At 54.5% G+C, this 24,741-nt stretch overlaps 1 protein-coding gene and 1 non-coding gene across 15 annotated transcripts in view; both read right to left on the reverse strand.

Annotated features, from left to right (window-relative positions):
• Positions 1-58: 58 nt before the first annotated feature.
• CHD3 (chromodomain helicase DNA binding protein 3) overlaps positions 59-24,741 on the reverse strand; it is a 25,399-nt gene continuing 716 nt past the window's right edge. Inside the window, exons 1-40 of one of the 14 annotated variants that reach the window (XM_029210872.1) lie at positions 22,951-24,381; positions 20,274-20,386; positions 19,616-19,786; positions 19,252-19,373; positions 17,697-17,980; positions 17,333-17,463; positions 17,022-17,172; positions 16,651-16,844; positions 16,099-16,332; positions 15,697-15,900; positions 14,945-15,156; positions 14,068-14,199; positions 13,576-13,675; positions 12,971-13,162; positions 12,597-12,797; positions 12,082-12,219; positions 11,680-11,801; positions 11,351-11,524; positions 11,076-11,217; positions 10,718-10,849; positions 9,961-10,078; positions 9,624-9,748; positions 9,214-9,445; positions 8,742-8,908; positions 8,091-8,268; positions 7,621-7,686; positions 7,064-7,149; positions 6,813-6,946; positions 6,110-6,254; positions 5,772-5,934; positions 5,536-5,657; positions 5,293-5,428; positions 5,077-5,178; positions 4,758-4,889; positions 4,271-4,379; positions 3,965-4,097; positions 3,432-3,673; positions 2,211-2,374; positions 1,840-1,966; positions 61-1,345 (exon numbers count right to left, since the gene is read on the reverse strand). In XM_029210872.1, coding sequence (XP_029066705.1) covers positions 1,105-1,345; positions 1,840-1,966; positions 2,211-2,374; positions 3,432-3,673; positions 3,965-4,097; positions 4,271-4,379; positions 4,758-4,889; positions 5,077-5,178; positions 5,293-5,428; positions 5,536-5,657; positions 5,772-5,934; positions 6,110-6,254; positions 6,813-6,946; positions 7,064-7,149; positions 7,621-7,686; positions 8,091-8,268; positions 8,742-8,908; positions 9,214-9,445; positions 9,624-9,748; positions 9,961-10,078; positions 10,718-10,849; positions 11,076-11,217; positions 11,351-11,524; positions 11,680-11,801; positions 12,082-12,219; positions 12,597-12,797; positions 12,971-13,162; positions 13,576-13,675; positions 14,068-14,199; positions 14,945-15,156; positions 15,697-15,900; positions 16,099-16,332; positions 16,651-16,844; positions 17,022-17,172; positions 17,333-17,463; positions 17,697-17,980; positions 19,252-19,256 — 5,670 coding nt within the window. In that variant the 5' untranslated portion in view covers positions 19,257-19,373; positions 19,616-19,786; positions 20,274-20,386; positions 22,951-24,381 and the 3' untranslated portion in view covers positions 61-1,104. Of the gene's footprint in view, positions 1,346-1,839; positions 1,967-2,210; positions 2,911-3,431; positions 3,674-3,964; positions 4,098-4,270; positions 4,380-4,757; positions 4,890-5,076; positions 5,179-5,292; positions 5,429-5,535; positions 5,658-5,771; positions 5,935-6,109; positions 6,255-6,812; positions 6,947-7,063; positions 7,150-7,620; positions 7,687-8,090; positions 8,269-8,741; positions 8,909-9,213; positions 9,446-9,623; positions 9,749-9,960; positions 10,079-10,717; positions 10,850-11,075; positions 11,218-11,350; positions 11,525-11,679; positions 11,802-12,081; positions 12,220-12,596; positions 12,798-12,970; positions 13,163-13,575; positions 13,676-14,067; positions 14,200-14,944; positions 15,157-15,696; positions 15,901-16,098; positions 16,333-16,650; positions 16,845-17,021; positions 17,173-17,332; positions 17,464-17,696; positions 17,981-19,251; positions 19,377-19,615; positions 19,787-20,273; positions 20,387-21,363; positions 22,146-22,193; positions 22,533-22,950; positions 24,382-24,741 lie in introns of those variants that run through there. The other 13 variants (XM_029210871.1, XM_029210868.1, XM_029210867.1 and 10 more) reach the window with 13 other exon arrangements.
• Positions 6,541-6,680, reverse strand: LOC114889838. Its single transcript, XR_003792139.1, has one exon.

Raw genomic sequence — 24,741 nt, forward strand, 5'->3', positions numbered from 1 at the left:
CTTTCCTCATCCCTCCCCGAAACCAAAGAACTCCCCCACTCAAAAATAACAGAGCACACAGAAAGGAAAGTATAATTTATATGTACAACCAATAAACCTGATACAGAAGAGGGGACTGGGACAGACCAGGAGTGGGTGTGAAGAGACCGGGAAAGGAGCAGCAAGAAAGTGAAGGGGAGCGAAGAGCAAGTGGGGGGTTCGCCATGCAAACTGCCACTCTCCCCAGCCCCTCCTGGGGAGGAGGATGTGCCCATGTCTCCCCAGCCTGCCCTCCACTATTTTGCTCTGGTCCCAAAGGCAAGGTAGTCCCCTGACTAGACCCCCTGCCTGACCCACTCAAGTTTAGTTCATATCCAGGTCTTCAGGAGGGAGGGTAGAAGTCCTCCAAGAACCTGAGCCCCAAAACTGGGGGCTCCCCCCACATCTGGCCCATTGTGTTCTCCACCACCCTTTCTAGGTTACCTGGGTCCCTAGGACAGATTGGGGAGCTCCTCTTTGGCTTAAGGGAGTATCACCCAAATATTACTCTCTTTGTAGGGGTGGTCCTTGGTCCCTAGGGAGGGGGGAAGATTCCCAACACAAGATGCCGGTACGCAGGAGGTAACTGAGCCAGTGAACGGCGCCTTTATTCTGAGGCTGAACAGCAATGGACTCCCTCCCTTGTTAACTGCTCCGCCCTCCATTTGGGGGGAGGTAGGGGAAGGAAACATGCAGCCGCCCCTCCTCTTCCCTTCCACCCTCCCAGGGCTCACTGCCACCCCTCTCTAAAGTCACCCTCCTCTCTTGAAAGCTCTTTTCCCCACCAAAGTCCCTAAAGGCCGGGCAAGGCTAACCCCCCACTTCTGCAAGAGATGGAGCTTATGCTGCAGGAATAAGAACTGGGGCGGCTCCACCTCTTCCCCCCCCCCCCCACAGCCGCTCACTGGGAAGCTGTGTGTGCTGGGCAGTGGGGGGTACAGGTACTCGGAAGACCCTGCTGACCACCTCCCACCCAGACCTCTTCTCACCAGCACAGTCTTCAAAGCACGGTGGGAAAGGTGCACGGGGTGGAGAAGGACAAAGGGCCCTTCTTGAAGAGAGCTGTAGAGAGGGGCAAAGGGGCTCCTAGCCCAGCGGGGGCCCAAGGGGTGGGGAAGGCGGAGGACTGGCAGCAGGCCCCAGAGCCTGAGCTGGGGGTCGGCCTCGGGGACGGGGCCTGGGTGAAGGGCAGGCCTGGGATCCGGTCAGTCGTCTATACAGATCACCTCCCCGGCTCGGGGCTCCTTCCGATCCAGCCCGTCTGACACCAATGCCCCCACCATTTCCTTCTCCTTCTTCACCAGCACTGGAGGGCCGTTGGTGGCGGCTGTTTGGGAAGGGGGTAAGGAAGGGTCAATCCCTCCCTCACTTCCCATTGTCGACTGCTTCCTGACGACAGTATGTTCTTACTTCTAGGTCACCTCATGCCACATCCAATTTTCTAAGGTAGGGATGGGAAAAAATCTCTCTCTCTGAGATTCCCCACTGTATGCATGATGGAACACACGCTCCAACTTTCCCCGGAACCCCCTTCCAATTTCATATTCTCTTCCTCTGAAGTAAACAGCTGGAGGAGGCTCAGGTAGGTAGTACCAAGCCACAGAACCACTAAAACCCTAGATGAGGTTTTTGACGATGGGAATGGAAGAGAAGCTGAGAAAGGGATGGGAAAAACAAAGTCCAGAACCACTCCATTCCATAAAACACTGGATACTTCCAAGGAAATGAGATGGGCTGGACAAGTAAAAGGGTAGCTGAGCAGGGATGAAGCTTGGAAAAGGAAGAATGCAAGGAGCAGGAGGCAGGAAGTCACCAGCTGACCTGTGATGAAGGACCCTGCAGGCATCTGGCTGTAATTGGCGCCTGCGGCGGCCAGGGCCCCTACGGGTGCGGCGCTGAAGGCCGCCCCGTACCCCGGAGGTGTAGCGTACGGCCCCGGGGGGAAGGCCTGGAAGAGAGAGCGAGCCCACATTAGAGGGTCCACAGTCTGTGAGGAAAGAAGCTGTCGGGGAGACATCATGGGCCAACTCCAGAACTACTGAGGGGTATCACACAGGCAGGGAGGCTCAAGGCTGACGAGCGTGCTGGAGCAGGTCGTTGTTCCACACTGCACAGGGCTCTGAAGGAGGTGTTCCTACGTGTGCAGGAGGAGTACCAACAGGGAAAACTGGAGTCGGGGGAAAGAGGGTTACCGGTGTGGGGTGAGGCTCCGTGCCCTTGCTGGCCAGCCGGCTGAGGATGCTGCGCTCGGACATCTGCAGGCGGGCTGCGATGGGGGGTATTCGGGACAGCGTGGCTGGCAGGCGGGTCACGTCCGCCTTCATGTCGCTCAGCAACTCCTCCAGCTGGTTCAGAACTGGGGCCCGGGCCACGGAGAAAGAAGGGCAAGAGAAAGACAGGGAAAGGGAGAGATGGAGCCAGGAAAAGAGATGAGGAGTCACATGGACAGATACAGTCAGAGAAGGAGAGAGAGGAGGGCACAGATGTCGAAGAATCAGAGACCAAGGAAATGACAGAAGTAGAAAAAAAGAGCAACTCGGGGACAAAGAAAAAGTGTCAGGTAAAGAGGCAGAGAGACCAGATCACCACAGAGGACACAGATGGAGAGAAAGAAGAAAGGAAAAGGGAATATGGAGAAAAGGGAGATAGGGGAGGGAGGACATCGGAAGACATGGGGGCGGGGAGTTGTCAGAACATCCCATACTGAAAGAGTGAGGTTTTGGGGTTGGGGATGATGGGGAGGAAATAGTCAGGAGGCGTGGGAGGTGGTAAGTGGTGTCAAAGACGTAAGGAATCAAAGTTTTAATATGTAAGGGGGGGAGGGAGGTTAGAGGGTCAGCATTACAGATTCAAGGAATTAGAACAGGAGTCAAAGGGGCCAGGAATCAGTCACTACATCAGACAGGATTAGATGGTTAGAGGGCTTTAGAACTTAATCTATTATTATCAAGGTAAGAGGGTTTGGGAGGAAGGGTCGAAGGTCAAAGGGAAGTTTCATGGGGTAGGGTCAGAGGGTGGGATGGAGGTGCTTTCTGCTTCATGGGGTGAATGAGACGTGAGGAACGTGGTTTGTGGGACCGGGGGTAAGGACTTTTGTGGACTATACACAGGCCAGGGCCCCAGAGAGAGTGCTATTAGCAATATGGCAGGTGTGTGGGTCAGCGAAGAAGTTCTGCCCTGTGGAGGGGACGTGGCACAGTCTCATGGAGATTGGGGGGTTGGGGGGAAGGTCCCTCCCTTAGGCACTGATGTGAATGCTACTAGGCACGGATGAGAGCTGGCTGCACGAATCCTAGAGGCTAAAAACCAAGGGGGTACCAGGTGGGTCGGGGTGGGGTCAGAGGGGGGTGGTTCAGAGGGTAAAGGGGTCAGAGGGGTGGGAAGATTTTGAGGGGTGCGGGGTGAAGACTTACGCAGCGTTGTGGGCCCTCCCCCGCGCGGGGCCGCCGCGGCCCTTACCCTTGTGCAGCACGGCGTTGGCCGGCTTGTTCCCCGCCAACGACTCCTTGGAGAGGTGCTGGTGGCTCTCGGCCAGGCACTCGGCCTCGGCGAAGCGGGCGTGGAGGGCCATGGCGGGGTGCGCCGGCTCCTGTGATAGGTTCAGGTAGGCCGCCCGCCGCAGCTGCTCCTCAATCACCAGCGCCTGCTCCAGGAGCTAAGGGCGTGGGGAGGGGGTGAGTGCGGGAGCTGCCAGCAGCAAGCATGCAGCTCGGGGCTGGAGACCCACACTGCCCTCACCAGCGGCCCAGACCCCCAGCTCCACACCAATACTGACTGTGACCCCGATCCAGACCACAGTGCCAAACACAAGGTGACCCTCTGGTCTTTGCCTCAAGCATCGCCTCAACCCTCAAGGTGTTAACCCTGCCTACATTCCAACCAGATCTGGTCCCACTTCTCACCCAAGCCCCTCTTCAACACTGTTCCTTTCCTCCCTCATCCTCACCTTGAATCTCCGGGCCAGGAACTTATTTTTCATCTCCAGAAAGTTCCCCTTATTGGCTTCAGTTTTAAATGGCTCGTTGATAATGGCAAATTGAGCATCATTCTGGATGTCCTGCCACCGTGCGTAGCCATGGCTGCCAATAAAGGAAGTGGATCATCAAGGAATTTAACAGGGCTGGGCTGTGAACACGCCTTCCTTTTGGCCTGGTCGCCCCAAAGTGTGGCACTAGGCCCCCTTCCCTAAGTGTAGTTCCCCTCTCTCCAGGCTGAGAGAACGTTTTTTTCTTGCATTTGTAGCCAAGGATACAGGACAATCCCAGCCAGAAGCCAATAGTCATGTCTTCGGTGCCAGATCTCATTGAGTTTCCCCGAGGAAACAGCTGCCCGTTCCTCATTCTGCCACAGCGTGTGGAGCTCTGAAAAGAGGACAGAAGACAGATGAGGCATCAGGAGTTTGTGAAGCCCAACAGACTGGTACAGAGGAGGGAACTGAACAGCGGGACAGGACTAAGGGCTTTTTAGGAGGAACAGGGCAAGGTTAGGTGAGGGGTTAGGAATAAAACTAGTTACAAACAAGGTTCAAGTTAGGGTTAAGAGTACAGGTGGGATTAAGGCAGCTTTGGAGTTAGGAGTACACTTAAGGAGGACCAAGGGCAAGGATCAGAGACAGCATGCACCATTTCATTGACAGTTACTTGGAATTAAAGGCGGAAGGAGGCCTCAGGCCCAAAGAGAAACCCCATGAGGATGAGCTAACCCCAGTGAGGAGCAGAGGGCAGTGAGGACCCCCCCACCTGTGAAGCCACCGTCTGCAATATTGAACATGAACCGCGGCTTCTCTGCCTTCTCCTCACGTCGCCCGTTGGACCGCGGCTCGTCTCGAGGCGGCCCAGGTCGAAGCTCCCGGTCCCCTTTTACATCTTCTGCTACGGCAGACAGGGCAGAGCTCACACCTCAGGAGAGTCTCCTCCCAGGTCCCAAGACTACTCTCTGTAGTGTACTGGCCCCTGGAACAGCTACCCACCCAGGACCCAGGCATTTGGTTCCCAAGACTCCACCTCCCCTCCCCTGATTCCCTCAGGGACCCAGGTGTCCGGTCCTTCCACCCATTACCTCTCTTGCCCAAATCCCCCGTCTCCCCCTCCGGCCTCTCCCTGTGCTCCTGTCCATCCATCGGCTTCTCCTCCCCCCTCTCTCCTGGCGTCGACTCCGTGGCTGTGGGAGGGGGTAGGGGACAGGAAGGGAGGATGTCACCCTCAGCCCCTGACCCCAGGAAGAGGGAACCCCCAAATTCTAAGCCCCCCATCACCCCTAAGGCCATGCACCCACCTGACTTCTCTCTGTCCCCACGGTACCCAGGTTCAGGCTCCATCTCTCCAGGTACCCCTGGCACCTCATCCTCCAGAGGAATCTTCCTTGGCTCCAGCCGCTCCCCAAGTGATGGGGCTGGGCTGGGGGTATCAGCCTAAACGAGGACAACGGAGTCAGGATGAAGTGGCGGCTCCTAGGCACCTGCCTCCACGACTCTGCCACTCCCTCCCCTCAAAGGAAGCTAGGTAGCCACACACACACCTCTGTTTCCATCTTCTCCCCAATTTTGCTATTCTTCTCTGGCTTCTCCTCCTGGTTTTCTGCTTCATCCTTCTCCAGAGGTGTCCTTACGCCATCTCCTTTCTCACTGGGAGCTGGAGTAGCTGCGGGGGTAAGGCGGAGTGAGGCAGGCAGAAACTCCCCACCCCAACTCCAGACCCTTGGCGTCTAACGGACACTGGCCCCATCTGTCTCTCCTGCCATCCTGAGCTGATTACCAGGTTTTGAGGTGCAAGGACTGTTTGCAGCAGAAGCCTCAGGAGTGGTGGGAGACGTTTTGGTAGGAGAGGAGGCTCTGGAGGAACGCTTGGAGTCAGCACTGGGGTCAGGCATCAGCTCCGGCATAGACCAGCGCCCATTGATGTGCTCAAACTCCTGAACCTGAAGGGTGCGGGGGAGTCGTAGGGACAGAGATCAGCTCCGGCGACCGGACATACAGCAAGCTCCAGCGCTTCTCCCTTTCTCGCACCAGCGTGAGTCCGGAACTCAGGGACGAGAGGCAGAGGAGCACAGGGCCTAGGCGGCCAGCCTCTTTGGCTGAGGGGAAGACGGATACCTTCTTCTTGACGAGAGACATGACTCCAATGCGGGTCAACACTTGCTGGCGACTCAGTCCCTCCCGAGGGACCCCGTCAGCAAAGGTTTCAGAGCCGTCTGCCCCGGGCTCACAGAGATGGCGCATGAACAAAGACACATAGGCCCTAAGGAGCACGGGGGTGGGAGGTGTGTTAGAAGAGCCTTGGGGGGGGGCAGGGCAGTAAAGGGGGCACAGGGATTACTGAACCTGAAACTCCCGGGTGCCTCCAGGGGTCCTCCCCTGGGCCTCTCAATCTCACCATCACCTGTCCTCCAAATCCTAACTCCCCCATCTGCCCCTCCCCTTGCATTTCCACAGTCCCCTTGGTCTTGGTTACTTCATTCCTAGGCCCCATCAGTCAGCTCTTCATCCTTCCCACCAGCCCCCCTGCCAGGTTATCATGGTCAAATAAATGTGAGGCAAGGACAGCCCAGGCGAGGCTCCTGTCTCAACTGCCTCTCCCATTGGGGAGGAAGCCTGGCCTCCCTGCTCTAGGCTCATCTGAGGGGAGGTGGGGCAGGCTGAGCCCACCCCCCAGGAAACTGAGCCAGGAAAGACTGTCTGGCAGGGAGTACGGTGATCAGTTGAGTAAGGTCACATCATATGGTGGCCAAGAGGAAGGCAGTAACACCCAAAGTTTTTACCCTTCCATCCAGCTCAGCCCTGTATCACCCCCACTCACTTGAACTCTTTTTCAGTCTTGCCCCTGAGGTCCCGCACCAGCCACTGGGTGGTGAAGGCGTCCTGTGGTGGCATGCCCCAGCGCATCACAGCATTGAGGAAGGCCTTCCGCTGACGGGTGTTGAATCCCAACACCTGATGATGGGGGCAAGGAGGGAGTGGGCAGTGAATGTCCAGGATCTCATTTCTTGGTCTGTTCTACCCTCAGTGACTCAGCTTCAATTTCCTAGAGGGGCCTAGGCCAGCTCTCACCTCAATGTTGCCCCCAACTCGAGCCAGCAGTGGAGGCAGTGGCTTATCCTTTTCGTTCCGGAGCTGCCTCTTGGACTGTCGACGCCCTGGGTGGGGAGATGGTGACCCCGGTTAATAGAGCTGCCACCTCCTTCCCCCCCCTCACTCTTTCCTAGCCCTCCATTCTCACAAGATACAGAACACAGGAAAGGCCTGTGTCAGCTCTGAGGCGCTTCTAATTTTCTTCCCAGCGCATTCAGAACTACTAACCCAATAGGTCCAAAAGAATCGAGTCATACTAAAAAATCAGTAGCACCCATACGATGCAAGCAAGATTACTGGTAGGAATGTAAAAGGATGTTACCTTTCTCGATCTTTCATCTAGGTATCTAAGCCTGCGTGGTTATATACTCCCAATTTTAACAGTGGCAAGATTACAGATATTTCTTCCTTTTTGCTTACCTGCAATCTTTACTTTTTCTACAAATGAGCATTTTGTATAAAAACAGTGGGCTTAATAGACAATGGGAAGTGAAATGGGAAGAGGTGCGGTAGAAAAACAAGAAAACCGATGCCACCTTCAGGACGCTCATCAAAGTCTTCATCCTCCTCCTCTGATCCCACTGAGTATTCTGACTGGTTGTCTGCGAGGGGAAGGGCTCAGTGGTCAGTGATGGCTCCCTGCATAAGCCCAGGCTGGGGCCCTTCTGTCTGGACGCCTCCCCTCGGAGACTTCTGCACCTTCGCTCTGGCCTCGGCCCTCCTAGGGATGCCGGATGACTGCCTGCCGTCTGACTCAGCACCACACACCATGTCCACTCACCCACCTACCTCCTGACTCCTGCATAACCCACTCTCAACAGGGACCCCTGGGTGTCCATCTGAGTCCTCTGCAACTGCTAGATAGCTGAGATCACCTGCAAATCCACCCGGCCTCCGGGTAGCTCCCAGTGTCCCTTCCTAATCTCTTTCCACTTGGCAGGGAAGGCCCTGACTCCTAACTCCGCACTCTCCCCTCCTCGGTCCCTCTGTCAGGGGCGGTCCTCACCTTGGTCCTCCTGAGCAGCATCGTTGTAGTTAACCTGCTTGCGGACCCTCTTGCCTTTGCCGAGGTTGCGGGCCAGGTCTTCCTGCTGCTGCTCGTAGTGGTGTCTCAGCAGCTTCTCCCAGTAGTCAGGATCCACGTTCTCCTCCTGCTTGATGATCTCTCGTTCAATCTCCTCAATCTGAAGGGCAGCAGGACGAACGCTGAAGGCCTCCCCTTCCAATCCTTCCACCATGACAAAATCCCTACTCGCCTGCCTCCACCCAGCCCTAGACCTCGTCACTGTGTGTAAGTCCTCTGTGTGAGTTTTCCTTACCTCTCACCTGCAATATGCTTCTCCTCCTCGTGATTTCCCTTTTTTCCAAACCTCTCCTCTAGTGCCCTCGGTGTCCCTCCCACTCTGACTCAGAAGGTTCCCTCCCGAGTTTATCACCGCTTTCTCTGCCTAAGTTTTCTCCAAAGTCCAGTCTCATCCTTTAGACCAAGAAGTCGTTTGAGGTCCACTACCGCTCTCTGATGGGCACTGGGGTAAGAGATCAGACAAACACCAAGAGCGAAGGGGGATCCTCCAACTTCAAGGTCTGGTCAAGGACGTCGGACACCACCCCTCAGAGGTGGCCCGGGATGCACAGTGTCTGGCCCCAAGCCTCTCACCTTGTCTTCTTCCCTCACCACGTACTGGGCCACCTTGAAGGAGCTGAGATACTCATTCATGTTCTGCACGTCAGTGTCCTCAGTTGCGTCCTGGTTCCGGTCCAGGAGCCGAGCGATGGCCTCGTTGTCATAGTGAATCACACTGCTGTCCTCCTCCTTGTTCTCCCCTGGTGGAGTTGGGGAATGAGAGGGGACTCTGAGCTCTAACCAGAACCTCAGGCAGAACTTTAGAGAGATCAGAGGAAAGCCTTCCCCTCTGCTTCCTTTTCACGGGAGCTCTGGAGGAGAAGGCCCTTTCCCTGGACGTCTACACAGAGATTTATCTGCTGTTGTTTTCAACCTTACAGGTAAGGAAAGAAGCCAACCTTCCTCCAAGGATGCAGAGAAGAGATTTTCTTCAGGGGGTTTCAGAAGAGAAGTGCTCATAGACAGCAAAGACCTGCTTACAGGGAGCTGCAGAAAAGGCTCTCACCCTCATTTTCATCCTTAAATAGCTCCTCGGTGCCAAATTTGAGGATGTCATCCAGCTCCTGCTTGGACATGGAGCCCGCCTTGGAGCCCAGCCCAGGCCGCACCACCAGATGCGTCAGCATCATCTTTCTCTTGGCCACCTGTGTGATTCGCTCTTCCACTGATGCGCGAGTCACAAACCGGTAAATCATCACTTTGTTGGCCTGGCCGATCCGATGAGCACGGCTGAAGGCCTGCAGGGGCCGGAAAGTGGGGATGGGCCAGGGGAGTGGCAGGGGAGACACCCCCTACATGCTCTGGAAAAGAGGCTGACAAAGAAGGGTCTTCTACCCACCAAGAGGTTTATTTCTGACCCCAGAACAGACAGACACATCTCCTTGCTCAGAGGGGCTCCAGGAGGCATGCTCTCACCTGGATATCATTATGGGGGTTCCAGTCTGAATCAAAGATGATGACAGTGTCGGCAGTGGCCAGATTGATGCCCAGCCCTCCAGCCCGGGTGGACAGGAGGAAGCAGAATTGTTGGGCCCCAGGAGCTAGGAGGCAAGAATTAGGAAATCAGGCCTTTCTTGTACCCAGCAGGTCTGTCCACCTGCTCCTAGTTGTTCCCTGACTACAAACAACGATGCCCTCAACTCAAAAGCCCAGGTGGCTAATATCCTCCCAGGCCAGCACCCTCCCAACCCAGGGACCTAGGCACAGGTTTCTCGGGCCTCCCACACCCAGCAGGGACCAAGGCCCCCCTCACCATTGAAGCGATCGATGGCCTCCTGCCTCAGGGCACCAGTGATGCCGCCGTCAATGCGCTCATACTTGTAGCCTTCGTAGTCTAAGAAGTCCTCTAGCAAGTCTAACATTTTGGTCATCTAGAGCAAGAGAAAAGGCAGGAGTCTAGAACGATGAGGCAGTGGGATGCGCCCTGTCTGGTCTGACTACCTCTTTATTCTCTCTCAACCCCAGTCCTTACACTTGTACCCCTGCCCTGTCATACACCCCCCGGAGCTGCTTCCTCCACCCCCAGCTCCTCCTGGGACATTCTTGTCATTCTCTCTCTCCTGATTTAAGACCATTTCTCCTAAGGCAGAGGTTCTCCTCTGACACCCATGACAAAGTTTCAGGCAAATCTATGAATCCCCTGAAAATCTGTACAAAATTGTCTAGTTGTGTGTGCAGTTTTCTGGAGAACAGACCCACAGCTTTCATCAGATTTCCAAAAGGTCTGTGCTCTCCTCCCTTCCCCAATAAGGTTAAGAAACAGTACCAGTCCCAGAGACGACCTGTAGGAGGCAGATGGCTCACCCTTCCCCTTCGCCCCTTTTGGCGTACAGAAACTGGACTACAACTTCCAACAGCCATAATTAAGAACAGGGATCAGAGACCAAGATGAACTTAGCTATACCAGAAACCCTTAGGGGTGTAATTGCCTAACCTCGCATCCCGTGGCAACCACAGGAATGAGGTCAGCGATTATCTGACGGTGAGAAAGAGCTACAGGGATGGGTCACCTGCGAGAAGATGAGCACTCTGTGTCCTTGCTCCTTCAGCTTCCGCAGCATCTTCTGTAACAGCATGAGCTTCCCGGATGCCTTAATAAGTGCCCCACCCTCATACGCCCCACTGGGAAGTTTGGGGGACTCCTGAAAAGAAGGCAGGAAGAAAGGAGGAGAGGGTCAGTGAACACGCCCCCGTATTCTGACTATGCCTAGAAAGCTGGAGGCCCAAATCCAGGCTCCACACCTTTACAATTCCTACTCGTCTCAGAAATCTAGTCTCTGGCCTCCCAGCCCAACTCCAGCCCTGTGCTCAACTGCCCATGTTTCCAAAGAGCCAGGCATTTCACAGTCCCCCAGCTCCCGTATCTACCATAGCAGCCACAGGAAAGAGATATGGATGGTTGCAGCACTTCTTAAGATCCATCATGATGTTAAGCAATGACACTTGGTTCCCACCTCCTCGTGAGTTCAAGGCCTCAAAATTTCGGGTCAGGATATACTTGTAGTATTTCCTAAAGCCCAGGGCAGGGGCATAGAAGAGACACAATAAAGGAAGCAATTATGATGTTGCATTTGGTCACCAACTCTTGGAAAGCTGCCACCAAATCCTCAACCCTGGGCCAGGTAACCCGCCTTGCATCTCACTTCTGCATGGGGCTCAGCTCCACGCGGACGATGAGCTCTGTCTTGGCCGGCATATTCTTAAAGACATCAGCCTTGAGCCTCCTCAGCATATGTGGCCCCAGCAAGTCATGAAGTTTCTTAATCTGGTCTTCTTTGGATATGTCGGCAAACTCCTCCAGGAAGCCTTCCAGATTGCTAGTAGCCAGAAGGAGAAAAGGAAATGAACAGGCGTCAGGTTCTTTGCCCCTGACCTCAGGCTCTATTCTTCACTCCAGATGAATCCTCCTCCCACTCATCTTCTCAGTCCCTCCACTTCTCCTCTCTGCAGACCACCCTACTGAGCCACTTACTTAAACCTCTCTGGGGTGAGGAAGTTCAGCAGATGGAAGAGCTCCTCCAGGTTATTCTGCAGTGGAGTCCCTGTCAGCAGCAACTTATGATCTATCTTGTAGCCATTGAGGACCCTGAAAAACTAGAAAATGGGGCAAGGAAAGGCAGAGGAAAGGGCCCATCAGTGGCCAGCGGCTGGCCCACAGTATCACCTTTCCCTGCCTCTAGCTGCTATTTCCTTCAGGATCAGAGGCCCTCACATCCCTAGTCCTCTCCCTCTTCCAACCTGGACTTCTCCCCAGACTTATTCCCAGGCTTCCTGCCTCCCTGACTGCAGAAAGTGCCTGAAACTTTATTTTTTAGGACTAGGGCAAGTAGGAGTCCACAGCCTCAAGTTTCTGAGGCCTGGGTATCTCACTCACCTTGGACTGGTTGTTCTTGAGCCGATGGGCCTCATCCACCACGAGACAGGCCCAGCGGATGGAGCCAAGAGCTGCCTGATCAATGGTGATCAGCTCATATGATGTCAGGAGAACATGGAACTTGACCTGCGCCTCCCTCTGCCAACACAACCATTGTCCACTTGGCTGCCACCCCACACCCAAGCATCTAGGCCTCCACCCCCATTCTCCACGCAGACACCCAGGCCTAACTGAGACTCCCAAAGGGAGCCCGTTGTCCTGTCCTCCAACTTTGACTCCATGCAGGGACTTCTGAATGTGGCCCCCAATCTTCCACCACCCGTCCAGGATGAACAGATCCATGTACACCCCTGGGAGTACCCACTACATCTCCAGGACTGGAGTGCAGAGGCGTGAGGGAAGGTGCAGTAAAGGAGGGAGAAAGCTGAACGGGGAATAAAGGAACTGAAGTCCTGGTTGGGGCAACGAAACGACAGATCTGAGCACTTTAGAGGACATGAGATAGAGGGGCTTACCTTCATCTTAAAAGCTTTCTTGCCACCTTTGATGGCATTGTCTTCAAAGGAAAACTCATTCTCACGAATGATGGCTCGGCTGTCCTTGTCACCCGTGTATGTCACCACATAGAACTTGGGTGCCCACATCTGGAACTCCCGCTCCCAGTTAATGATGGTGGAGAGCGGGGCGCTCACCAGGAAGGGACCCTTTGTGTGGCCCTGGGAGTCGAGGGTGGGGGACCATTAGTCTAGGCTCACGGTTATACAACCCAGTCCACTGCCTGCCGCACCCCTCCCCGCCAGTTCTCTGCCCTCACCCTCCACTCCCACCTTCCCCAGTCCAGGCTAGGCCTCAGCACGGCTGTCCCCCTCAGGGCCCGAGAGTCTAGCACCTCCTTATACAGTGAGTAGAGGAAGACGATGGTTTGTATGGTCTTGCCCAGTCCCATCTCATCAGCCAGAATGGTGTCAGTGCCCTGGGCCCAGGAGAAGCGTAGCCAGTTCAACCCCTCCAGCTGATACATGTGCAGCGTGCCTCCAGTGGCTGTGATGAACCGTGGCTGAGTCTCGTATTTCACTGTAGGCTGTAGAATCAAGAAGTCAGAGAGCTCAGGGGAGCCATCAGCTGCTCCTCCGGTCTTGGCCTCCTCCTCCCCTCTCCCCGGCACTGATGTCAAATGGGATTACAAGTCCCTCTCCTGTGGCTTGAGCTTATGAAAGTTTGAGTCTGCAGTGCCTCCCCCTCATTCCTTAAAACAATACCCAGAAGCACTGTGGGGAAGGAAACTGGTAGAAGAGCCCTGTGTGCTGCTGTCTCTAGCAGCTCTCACTCCTGTGCCAAAATTCCTAGCACTCTTGGGGCAAAGCTGAACACTGAAGGAAGAGCTACTGTTCAAAGAAGTTGTTGAAACTCTGGGAAGTTCTGTCAGAAGCCCCCAGGAAATCTTCAATCACCATGGCTCCAGAAACGGGAGACAGGCCAAGTGGGAGGACTTACATCATTAGTAGGAGAGCTGGGAGGCCCATCACCCTGCAGCTCCTTCTTCTTCTTCTTATACTTGCGGGGCTGGGCGGGGTCCTCCCCCATAATTAGTTCTCTGGGAAAACAGTGGGTCTGAGTGAGACCTGGTCCTTGGACCCACCCCCTGTCCTTCTGAACCCACTCCAGACCTAGCTCCCACTTTCCATAACCAAGATTTTCTCACATTTCCTTTCTCCCAGGTTCTTTACCCTCACCCCTGTGGAGTTCAGCTCTAAAGCCGACCCTCCCCACCCCTCAGCATCCTCATCCCCATTACTCAGGCTAGATCTCCTTTCTGTTCCTCACACCACCTCTTTCCCGACCCCACCGCAAACAACCCAGCCCAGGCTCCCACTGCCCTAAATTCTAGATTGGGTCTGTCCCTACTGCATCTCATTTAATGCCGGAGGTTTAGCTTTCATGCCTCTGTCCTCAGACTCCCTCTAACCCATGACCTGGCTCCCTCACCGGTGTCTCCAGTAGCTTTGTTTATGGTCTTCATATTCAGGGATGTTCATTTCATCTTCCTCCCACGTGGACTGGTCATATGGCAAGTCCCTCCATTTCACTAGATAGTGGTAATTTCCCTTCTTATCCACACTGTGGGGAGGGAAGCCAGGAGAAGGAGCAGGAGGAGAAAAGTAATATGTGTCACAAGTAGAAAAAGTCATAATCAACACAATTATCAGCAAACATGCAGACGTTGTCACCTAATCCTCAATGGTGGGCCTCTGAAAGGCAGTTTGGAATGGCTGAAGTTCTACCCTAACTTTTTCAGGATGGCTTCCTAAAAATCAACGATCATAAAACATCCCTGGCTTCAACATCGTTCGTTCATCCAATCAGTATTTACTAAGCCTCTACTACATGCCAGGCACTGTCCCAGGCACGGGTGATTGAGCAGAACTAAGCAGACAAATGACCTATTCCCATGGAGCTCACATTCTATTGGGGGAGGCAGTGATGAAATAGAAAAATAAAAGACAATGTAGCATTAGTTAGTAATAAGTACTGTGAAGAAAGAAGTACTAGAAACACTGGTCTATATGAACCATGTGTTTCACGTTTTGCTTTTTTCACAACCAGATCCCCAGACTCATGTGTCATTTCTTAAGCTGTTAGAAATTAAAAGAAGCAAGGACAAAGCAGTCAGTGCTGGGCTGGACTTTCCTCCTGGTTCCTCCCATCTCCATAGAGGAAACAAAGCCAGAAGAGCTGGGGCTGCAGTGGGAATTATCCAGTTAGATCAATTATCTGGTTAATCAACAAATACTAACATGGAGCCACAGCGCAACAAGAATAGTGGCAAAACCCAGGTAGGCCTTCGCACGGACCAAGGACTCACCTGTGGTTGATGATCCGGTGGACGGTCATCCACTCTGGCTTGATGCCGAAACGATAGTACTTCTCCTCCATCTCGGCATAGTGCGGGTCCTTCACCTTGCGTTTGTCACTCTTCCCATCATCCTCACCAGAGCCGTAGTCGAGGGGTGGGGGCTCGTCCATGTCATTCTTCCGTTGATAGTTTCGGTACATTACCAAGTGGAAAATTTCCAGCTGATGGGGCACAGAGGAGGAGGGAATAGATAGTCCCAACATCCCAAGAGGACAAAAGGAGACAGGGCAGAGGCCGGCAGGGGGAATGGCATGGGAAAGCAAGCAATGGAAGAGGTGGGATGAGGGACATAGTGAGTTAAATCCAAAGCAGGAGAACGAATAACACGCCAGAGAACAGAGTCAGAGACGGGACCTGGGTGGGGAGGTATTAATAAGCAAAAGGAGGAAGGGAATAGGGTTGTTAAGATTGGGGCTATCAGTAAAACATGGTTAAGACGGATGAGGAAAGAGATGGAGTTGAGGCAGGCTAAGGAAAGCCTATGTTATACCTAAGGGAAGGAACCTAACGGAGACCGAGGGAAAGAGGACTGGAGTCCAAGAGAACCAAGTGTGGAAACTAAGGGAGTTGGTAGGGTGTGGGCGGCCAGAGGCCTAATGTGAGGGAAAGGAGAGGGGACGGAAGACGAGAGAACAGCGGGCCAAGAGAGAGAATGGCAGTGAATGGGGCCCCAGGAGGCGGGGAAGGAGAGGCCCTTGTACCTGAAGCTCCTTGGCCCAGGAGCAGTGCCAGTAGGACAGTCCTACCCACTTGACAAAGAACTCTCTCTCCGATCTGCCTTGAAGAGGACGTGCGGGTGGGGCATCTGGATTCCCGTCTGCCTGTTGGGGGGCTGGCACTGCCACAGGGGGCTCCCCCCACCGCCAGTGTAGGATCTTCTGCACACGGCCTTTCAGCACGGGACACTTCGGGATGGACGCACACAAAGAGGAAAGAAAGAGGCAGAAAGAGCCCATCATTAGAGTAGGAGGATGGGGGTCCCACACGGGAATCAAAGGCTAGGTGTGGGGGAGAGTAGAGAAAGAGCGAGCCCAACCTTTGGGCCCCAGAGATGGAGAAGGAGTCGGGGCTGACAATAAAGCCTGAGAGATGGGCACACTCACTGTGCATCGGGGACACAGCCACTCGCCATTGGGGATGTCAGGCAGCGGGGGGTTCAGGCAGTGAATGTGGTAGGAGGAGATGCAGGCGTCACAGCACAGGAGCTCCCCGCCATCCTTGCACACACGGCAGTACTCCATGTGGTCGTCCTCTTCCTCCTTCTCCCCCTCCTCTTCCCCCTCCTCTTCATAGTCTTCCTCCTCCTCCTTGGCCTCCCACTGTACCCCCTCCTTCTCCTGGGAGGCCAAGGACAGACACAGACACAAGAAAGAGGATAAGGAGTGAGGCTGGAAGACAGAGGCAAACCAGGATAGCTAGATCCTAGAAGTGCAGAGAAGATTGCTGGGAACAAAGGAACAGGACATCTCAGGTCCCCAAAATGCTAATTTTGGGGGCAAAGGAATGGGAGAGAGGATCAAACTAGGATCTTGGACACTTCAACATCTGTTACTGAGAAGCCCAGGCATCTGGAGGTAGGGAGAGGACAAGAGAAAGCAAGGAGGAAAGAGGTGGGTGGGTCCCTGAGGGCCGTAAGAGGTGGCACCAGTACTCACACAGTGGGGGCAGCTCCATTTGCCCTCAGGAGCCCGGTCAAGCTCAGGATCGAGGCAGACGAGGTGGTAGGCACGAGGGCAGGTGTCACACAGAATAATTTCCCCACCCTGCTGGCACACCTCACAGTAATCCTGGTGATCGGTCTCGTAGCCATCAACCTCCTCCTCCCCGGCCACTGCAGGACAGCCCAGGACTGTCATACACCCCAGTGGAGGCAAAGGAAACAGAGAGAGAGAAGGAGAGCGGAATGCGGGAGGGGAGAGAAAGAGAAAAGCGTTCAGTAAAGAGGTCAACACTACAAATAAGAAAGACAACGAAGGAATGAAATGAAGGCTGAGTGACAGGACTGCACACAGCTGACACCGCTTACCCTTCTTCTTCTTCCTTCCTGGCCGGCCTCTCTTCAGTTTCTTGGTGCGGACAGGGCCATCAGGGCGGCCTGAGGCACTGTGGACACTGCCACTGTCCAGGTCTGACTCCTCAGCCTCTGGTTCAGGGCCCTCGTCACTCTGGAAAACATACTGCCCATAGCCCCCGTGGCTGTCAGAGAGGCCAAATGGATTCCACTCCCCTCCCCAGGCCTTGGGCTCCCGCTCCAGCTGCCCTCATGGACCCTTGTGTCTGGACCCCCAGCCCCTGACCACACCCCAGAAGTATAATGGACAGGGAGGGGCCACCCACCGAGCCTCCCTTCTTCCTCTTGCCACCCAGCAGCCCTAGTTTGATTTTGAGTGGTGCCATCTTCTTTCCCCGAAGCTTCTTGCGTCCATCAGGCACTCGGGGACTCTTACTCCGCCTCTTGTGGCCTGGACCTGAGTGAGGAGTGGGGTGACAGAGCAAAAGCCGAGGTCATGAAAGCCAGGAACAATGGAGGCCGTAGGGTTTCTGGACCTCTCTGTGGGCTATGGTCTCACTGAGGCCCCTTCCTGGACAGCATTTCTTCTACAACAATCAGGGCCGAGAAGACAAGAGCTCTGGACCATAATTTGAGAACATGCAGTTTAGAGGGTGAGGTGACAGTTGTCCCAACTAGAGGGTTTCTTACCTTTGCCCTCTTTGGTTTTGGCTCTTCGGATGGGCGGGGGCTGGGTATCAGCAGCAGGGGGGGCTGGAAGGGCGGGGGGTCCGGAAGGTGCTACGGGGGTGGCCGATGAGACTGCGGCTGACACCTGCTCAGCTACAGCTGCGGCCGCCGCTGCCGCCGCTGCCGCCACAGCAGCTGCCGACCCCTTGAAGGGGTTGTTGGCGCTGAACTCTCTCCACTTGGCCCCAAGGATGGTCATCATCTTAGACATTGGGATCTTAGGATTCTTCTTAGCAATCAGGGGCCTGAAAATACAGAAGCCACGCACTCGGACCCTTCACCGATGGTCTGGGAATACTGTCATTTCCCCCTCACCAATTAAGTCTATGTGCCAGCTAGGATTCCTAGGTGGTGAAAATACATCCTACGAAGAATAACATCAATTTTGAAATAAAAAAATAGAAAGTTTAAGAAGGGAAAAAAAAGTTTAAAAAAACAAGAAAAAAGTATGAAGAAGAAAAAAAAGGCAAAATAAAATTTAAATGCAGATTAAAAAGGATAAAAAAATATGAGATTAATAAAAAAGCTCTACTTTGGACAACTACTTTACAGTTCCTAAAACGCTTCCACACACATAATACCTTATTTCTTCCTCACAATACTACTAGGAGTTGCTATGATTCTCTGTGCTTTTCTAAAGAGTTCCAGGGGCCCTGATGAAGGGTCCCATCAGGTGGAGTCTGATGGGCCACACTGGTTCTGCTCTGCGGTGAGCTGTTAAGCTCTTGTGAGGACACGGGTGACCCCGGTGCTGACAGAAGCACTGTCTTTAGTAGTGAAGCAGTGAGACAACGGGACTAAGGACAGCTACCAGGGACTGAACACCACTAGGGGCCAGGCACTGAGTGTGCTGAGCTTTCCATCCATCATCCCATCAAATCCCCACAAGACCCCATGAGGTACGTACTATGTGCCTATTTCACAGATGCGGAAACTGAAGATCACAGAAGTGAGCTGCCCAACATGACACCGGGACCTGAACCTCAGCAGGCTGCCTCCAGAGCGTTGAACGGCTCTGCTCAAGTGCCTGCTGCCCAAAAGGCATCTCTACTGTTCTGTACTCTACTGCGGGAGCCACTGAAGCTCAGGTCCCACTGTCAGCAATGCATCCTCCGTTATTACTGGTGTCTAACGAAGGGACAGAGGACTTGATAACTGAGCAAAGGAAACTGGGGAACACGGATACCACCTCCCCGCTCCAGTCTAGAGAGAAGTCAGGCAGGGGAAACTGGAACTGTTAGACCAAGGAGGACCATCTGTCCTCCTGATAGTCTGTCACCACAGAGGTTTCTAACCTAGCAGTGGTACTGTGACCCCCCAGTGAAGGGTTCCTGACTGGAGTCCTTGGATCCTAGGAGTGCAGGAATTCCCTAAGATGACATGGGGAATTTTATGTGTATGTGCTGTGAATTTCTCTGGAGAGCAGTTTCTTAGCTTTCATCAGATTCCAGAAGGGTCCAGGGCCTCCCCCAAATTAAAAGCGTCTGCTCGAGAGGGCTCCTCAGCCCTACCGCACCTCATGAACTGGCTAAAGGCTTTGTAGTTGGTGAGTGTGTGGTAATCCTCCTCAGAGAACACATGTTCCACGTCCTCCAGGCCCCAAGTCAGAAGCAGAGTTGCCGACGACTTCTGTTCCACCTGCTGGGCGAGACCAGGCTTCAGTGACGCAGGGGTCCAGTCCTGGGCCCCCCACACGCCTCTCTACCCACCCACCAGGTTCCCTGGGCTTTCTGCTTCCTGCTCCATTCCCAGCCCAATCCCACTCCTCACAAACCACAGCCTCTCCACTTAGCACCCTGCTCGCCCAGGGCTCTCCCTCCTCCACTCCTCATGCCTGTCATTAATACTGATTTCTCCCCTCACTCCCTAATTCTACTCACCTTTTGCCCCCCATCTCCCTCCCCTTTTTTCCGCCGCTTCGTCTTCTTCTCCTTTTTTTCTCTGTGCTTCCGTCTCCGTTTCCGACCTGGTCCAGTTCCATATTCACTGCCTCCACTCTCTGACTTCTCCCGGTACTCATCTCGCTCAGAGCCAAATTCCTCCTCGCTGTCCTAAGGGAAAGAAATAAAAACACTATTTCTTCAGCCCTTCCTTGTGCCAGAAACTGTTCTCAGCACATAACACTTATCGTCTCTTTTGATCTTCACAACAATCCTATGATAGTAACATCTATCTTTACCCACTTTTTTGTAGATGAGGAAACTGAGGCACAGAGACCTAAATAAATTGTCCAAGAAGACAGAAGACTGCTAGGCTCTAAATTCATGCAGTCTACCTCCAGAGCCTGTGCTTTCAACCGCTTCTCTGTGCTGCAGGGCAAGTCAAGTCGACAACTGGGCTCTTCACTAGGCCGTGGTGAGTGAGGTTAGGGTCCCAGACCTGGGAGATACAGGCTAGCAAGCGGGGGTGGGGTCAGGTAGAGGGGATCAGGCCTCCCTGACTTCAGGATCCCCACAGTAATCAAGACCAGAGAAAATGTAGGTCTCTAGGGCTGGGTCTCCAAGCCTAGCTGTAGAGATAGGAGTCCTGAACACTTACAAGCTTCTTGCGTTTTCGGGCTTTTCCTGGCTTGTTCTCCTTCTGCTTCTTGGGTCCTCTTTTTCTCTTCTTCACACCCAGTGCTGAAGGCAGCAGCCGAATGTCATCCTTATCTTTGGGGCAGAGAGCACCAGAAAACCTAAGCCTCTAGGTTCCCAGTCTCTGCAGCCCCTTCCCTTCCTCACCTCCTCAGTTCCCGCTGCTCTCTAGGAACTCCAGCATTAACTCTTCCAAACCTTGCCTCCCTCCGCTGGATGCAAACAGAGAGTGTTTCGAGTACTCTGGGATGCTCGGGTTCTGAATGGGAGGTCAGGGGTCAGAAGGGAAGAGCGGCCAAACCACTCCCATCTCTCCCCTCCTACTAACAAGGGACCAGGCTCTAGGCCATGGGCTCTGACTGTGGCAGGTCCTTTTAGTAGCCGCCAGGGCTCCTCCTGCCTTCCCCCTCACTTAGCCAGCTGGCATCCTGCCCAGGAACTGGGGAAGCCATGCCCAGCTGCTGGCCTGGCCTGACCCCAGCACTTGGAGTGGGGAGACACAAGCTGGCAGCTCCCTAAGCCAGATGCTGAGACGGCAGAGCCAAAGGTGGACACCTGGGTTCTCACACTAACACCCTGGGGCCCTGACATCCTTTTTGTGAGGAGGGAGGCCTCTATTTATATTTCCTCAGATAATCACCAAGCCTCCTGTCACCCCAGCACAGCCCTGGAGGAAAAGAAATCCTCAGTCAGGCATGTTCACTTCTTGCCCACAGGATCACAGTGTCTAGCTCCTTTGTCACACCCTAACCCCATCCAAGAAGGTCTCCACAATTACCTAAACATTCCTCCTCCTCCCAAGGAGACTGGAAATGTGCCTTCAAATCTATATACTCCTCCCTGTTCCCTTTGAGAGCTCAGGGACCCTGCCCCTTTGTCCCCTGGTCTCACCCCTTGTCTCCAAATTTAGTCCCAGACATCCTAACCCATTCATATATAAGCAGTATGGGAGACCCACACAAAGACACGGGCACAGACACAACCTGCATATGCATTCTCAAATGCATAAGCATCACATGCTCATGAGCACAAACCCAGAGGACAGCCTGTACCTGCTTTCAGCAGGGCTAGGTCCCTGGCTTTCTCTCCAGATGTCTCTGTCAGAGAGAACGGGGCTGGTTCTTCCCAGATGTCCCCTCTCCCCATTCTCCATGACCCCTGTCGGACTGTGGAGGCTTAGGGGACAGAAAGTAACTCCGCGAGGAGGAAGACGCCAATGCCACACAGACATGAGGCCCTGTTTGGCCTCCCTCCCCCAGCAAGCACTAGATTAACCCGCCAGACCTGTCTTGCTCAGGCAGAGGCAGCTGTGCAGGAGGGGAAAGTCTGGGCCTGGCCCAGCCCCTTGCTCTAGGACACACAATCCTTCTTCCCACAACAGCCAAGGGAAAATTAGCCACAATTAACACTGGAGGCCTTGGTTTCCACTGCCTCAGAATCTGGGCACCTCCTTCCTTCATTGCTACTTCTCACAGCTCCAGCACCCTGTGTCCTCTTGTACAGGAAGACACTCTAGGACTGGGGGATTGTGGCAGCCCCAGGTGTGGAAACAGAGTGGGGACCCTGATAGGAAGTCAGTAAGACTCCATGCCCCAGCAGCCCGCGCTCCCTCACCCCAGGGACCGCGGCTAATATGAACATGGAAACGGAGGCCGCCGGGGCAGAGGCAAGGGCAGGCCAACTGGCTAAGGATCAGGGAAATGGCCTCGGTCTCCACCAGCTGGGGGGTGGGACACAAGCCCTGGGACCTCGCAGCCAGTTAACTCCACTCCCCACCCCAGCGGGAGGTTCCCGAACTTGGGAAGACGGCCGTGGTGCGGAGAGGCAAAGTAGACAGCGAGGAAAGGAAAGGGAGGGCAAGAAAGCAAATCTAAGTCCCAACCTCTGTCTCACCAGCCACTCAATGCTGGCCTGGAGCCCAGACTCTCCCACATCCCGGCTCAGATCTCGGGAAGACGGCGAGGGAGGAGGGCGGCGAGGAGGGTGGGTGGAGCCTGGCGAGCCAGAGGACGCAGGAGGAGCCTCGCAGCGAGCCTCGCCTCCCGCCCGCCCCTCTCTTCTTCTAATCTCACCATCAATCTCTCACACATATATTTATTTTTTCTCAAATTCCCCTCCCTCCCCCACAACGAACCACCATAATAGGTCTGCTGCACATGCGTATTGCATGCAGGGGGTGGGTTTGTATTTTCAGACCTTTTGCAAAGAAACTACCAGAATTTTCCGCACCACCCACAACCATTCCCCACCCCCACCCCCAAGGAATCACATCTATATATTATGTTATATTATTTCTCTAGGCTTGCCAGAAGGGGGAGGGAGAAGAAATGAGTTTTTGGCTTCCTGCTCCCTTCCCCCATCAGCACGAGTGCTATTATTTTAAACGTTTAACAATGTACGGAGACTGGAGAGGGGGGAAGGGATAAAATTGGTCTTGGGTAAGAATGTAAAACAAAATGGTGAGAATCAAAGCCGTCAGAATGAAAAACAATAGAAACCTCTAACACGTATAAACTCATCTTGTAGAGGAGGATGAGGGAGGGCAGCCTGAACATATTGCCTCAGAGGAGGGTTATTTTGCCCACACTTAGGTAGACAGAAATAATGGGCAGACTAAAAATATTTTCCTAAAGTTTTACCTCAGAAAGTCATCTGAGAGGGTGTATCTGGGTCACTCGTTTGACTTGGAGGGCTGAAAGGGAGATAAAATTGCCCAGGGAGAGAGAGTAGGTGGGTTTTCATTTCAAATATACCATTTTAAAAACATTTGACGATGCTTAGAAAGCAAAGGGAAAAGGGGAGGGAGTACTGACACAAAGACCCATCTCGACCTCAGATTCTTTCATGCCCTCCCCTTCACAGACCCAAATCCGGGATCAAAAACCCCCAAATACCGCATTCCAAGTTCGGAATACACATAGGCGAGAGCTGCTAATGCCCTAACTTAATCTGACATCCTTTCTTCCTCTCTTTTTAGCACCTCTGCTGTCTTCCAGGCAATCCCCTACCCACAATTCTTTATTCCTTTACCCTTCTGCAAAATCAGTGGGCTCTCTGGGATAACTTTTAAAAAACTTTTCCGGTTTTCGGACCAGCCTGATGGGAGGGGAGGTGGATTTTATCTTGTTTCCATTAGATACACATACCCCCCCTCCCCCGGCCCAAGAAAGCACCCCACAGTCCCTCAAAGGCTGTCTCAACTAGACAGGAACATTTGCCACTGAAGCCACACAGATCAATACGACAGTTTTACAAAGAGTATGTTGTTAGACGTTTTGAAGTTTGGTGCATTTGTGCTGCACCGCACCAAGACACCCGAAAGATGCTCACTTAGAGTCTATTCTGAAAAACACTAGCTGAACACTCTGCAGAGTGGCCGGAGTGGGACCACTGCTGGGCCCCCCGCGCGAGGCAGCGGTCAGGCCCCTCCACCGCGGACGGAACTGCCCAGACAGTGCGGGTGACTTGTCATCCCCGGGGAGGGGTGCTGAGTGACGGTCAAGCTGCAGGACAGCTGGGTGGGCAGTTCACGCCCCCCAACGTGGTCAGGGTGTGGGTGGTTTCAGCGGGAGAGTGAGTGACAGTGAATGGCAGCCACGTGAGAGTCACAGCTGGGCAGCTCGGCCACCCCAGACTGACGGGGTCATGGTGTGGGGGGGGCGCACTTGACACAAAAGAGCCCAGAGCAGAGGAGAGATAAAGGGGGTGGGGTTGGGGGCATCTGGTCTTCCAGACACACTCTCCTCTCTGTCCCCAATTTTCAATGACTGCTCTCCGTAGTACGAGCCAGAGAGAGGGGGCAGGAACCAGTCTCATTCCAGGAAGTGGTCCGCGTGGAGTGTGGCCACCACCTGCCCCTAGTCGTCAGCCGCCCGCAAACATTCACCCGACCCCTCCCCCACGTGCCACCGCACGCTCCAGAGTTGGCGGGCACCGAAGTTCCCGCAGGTGCGGGGGGGTCCGATGGTCACCCGCTCCCCCCGGCCTTCCCAACTCCTGACGGGGGGGGGAGTGAGGGCCGCGGTCCGCTCCTCGCAGGCAAACCCCACTTCGCCTCGGTCCAACCCCACCGGGGCCGAAGCCCCAGGGGCGCCCGCTCGGCCGCCCCTCCCCCACGCGCCCCTCCCCCACGCCGCCGTCCGGCCGCCAGGGTCTCCGCGGTCCCTCGCGCGGCCAGGGAGGGGACCCTGGCTTCGCCTCGGCCGTTTCCTGCCTACCCCCTCCCCGCCGAGGGTTAAAAAAAAAAATCTCCTCCTCCTCCTCCCCCGAAAGCCGCGACCGAGTGGCCCGGTCCGCGCATGCAGCTCGCGCCCAGCGCTCTCCAACCCGGGCGGCGGCGGCGGCGGCGGCGGCGGCGGCGGTGGCGGTGGCGACGGGGGAGGGGTGCGGCGGGGGAGGGGAGGAGGCCTGGCCCGGCGGCCGCCGCCGCC

The sequence above is a fragment of the Monodon monoceros genome, unplaced genomic scaffold, assembly GCF_005190385.1.
Source record: "Monodon monoceros isolate NGI ecotype Baffin Bay Population unplaced genomic scaffold, NGI_Narwhal_1 Super_Scaffold_9, whole genome shotgun sequence".
In the NCBI taxonomy this organism is placed as follows: domain Eukaryota; kingdom Metazoa; phylum Chordata; class Mammalia; order Artiodactyla; family Monodontidae; genus Monodon; species Monodon monoceros.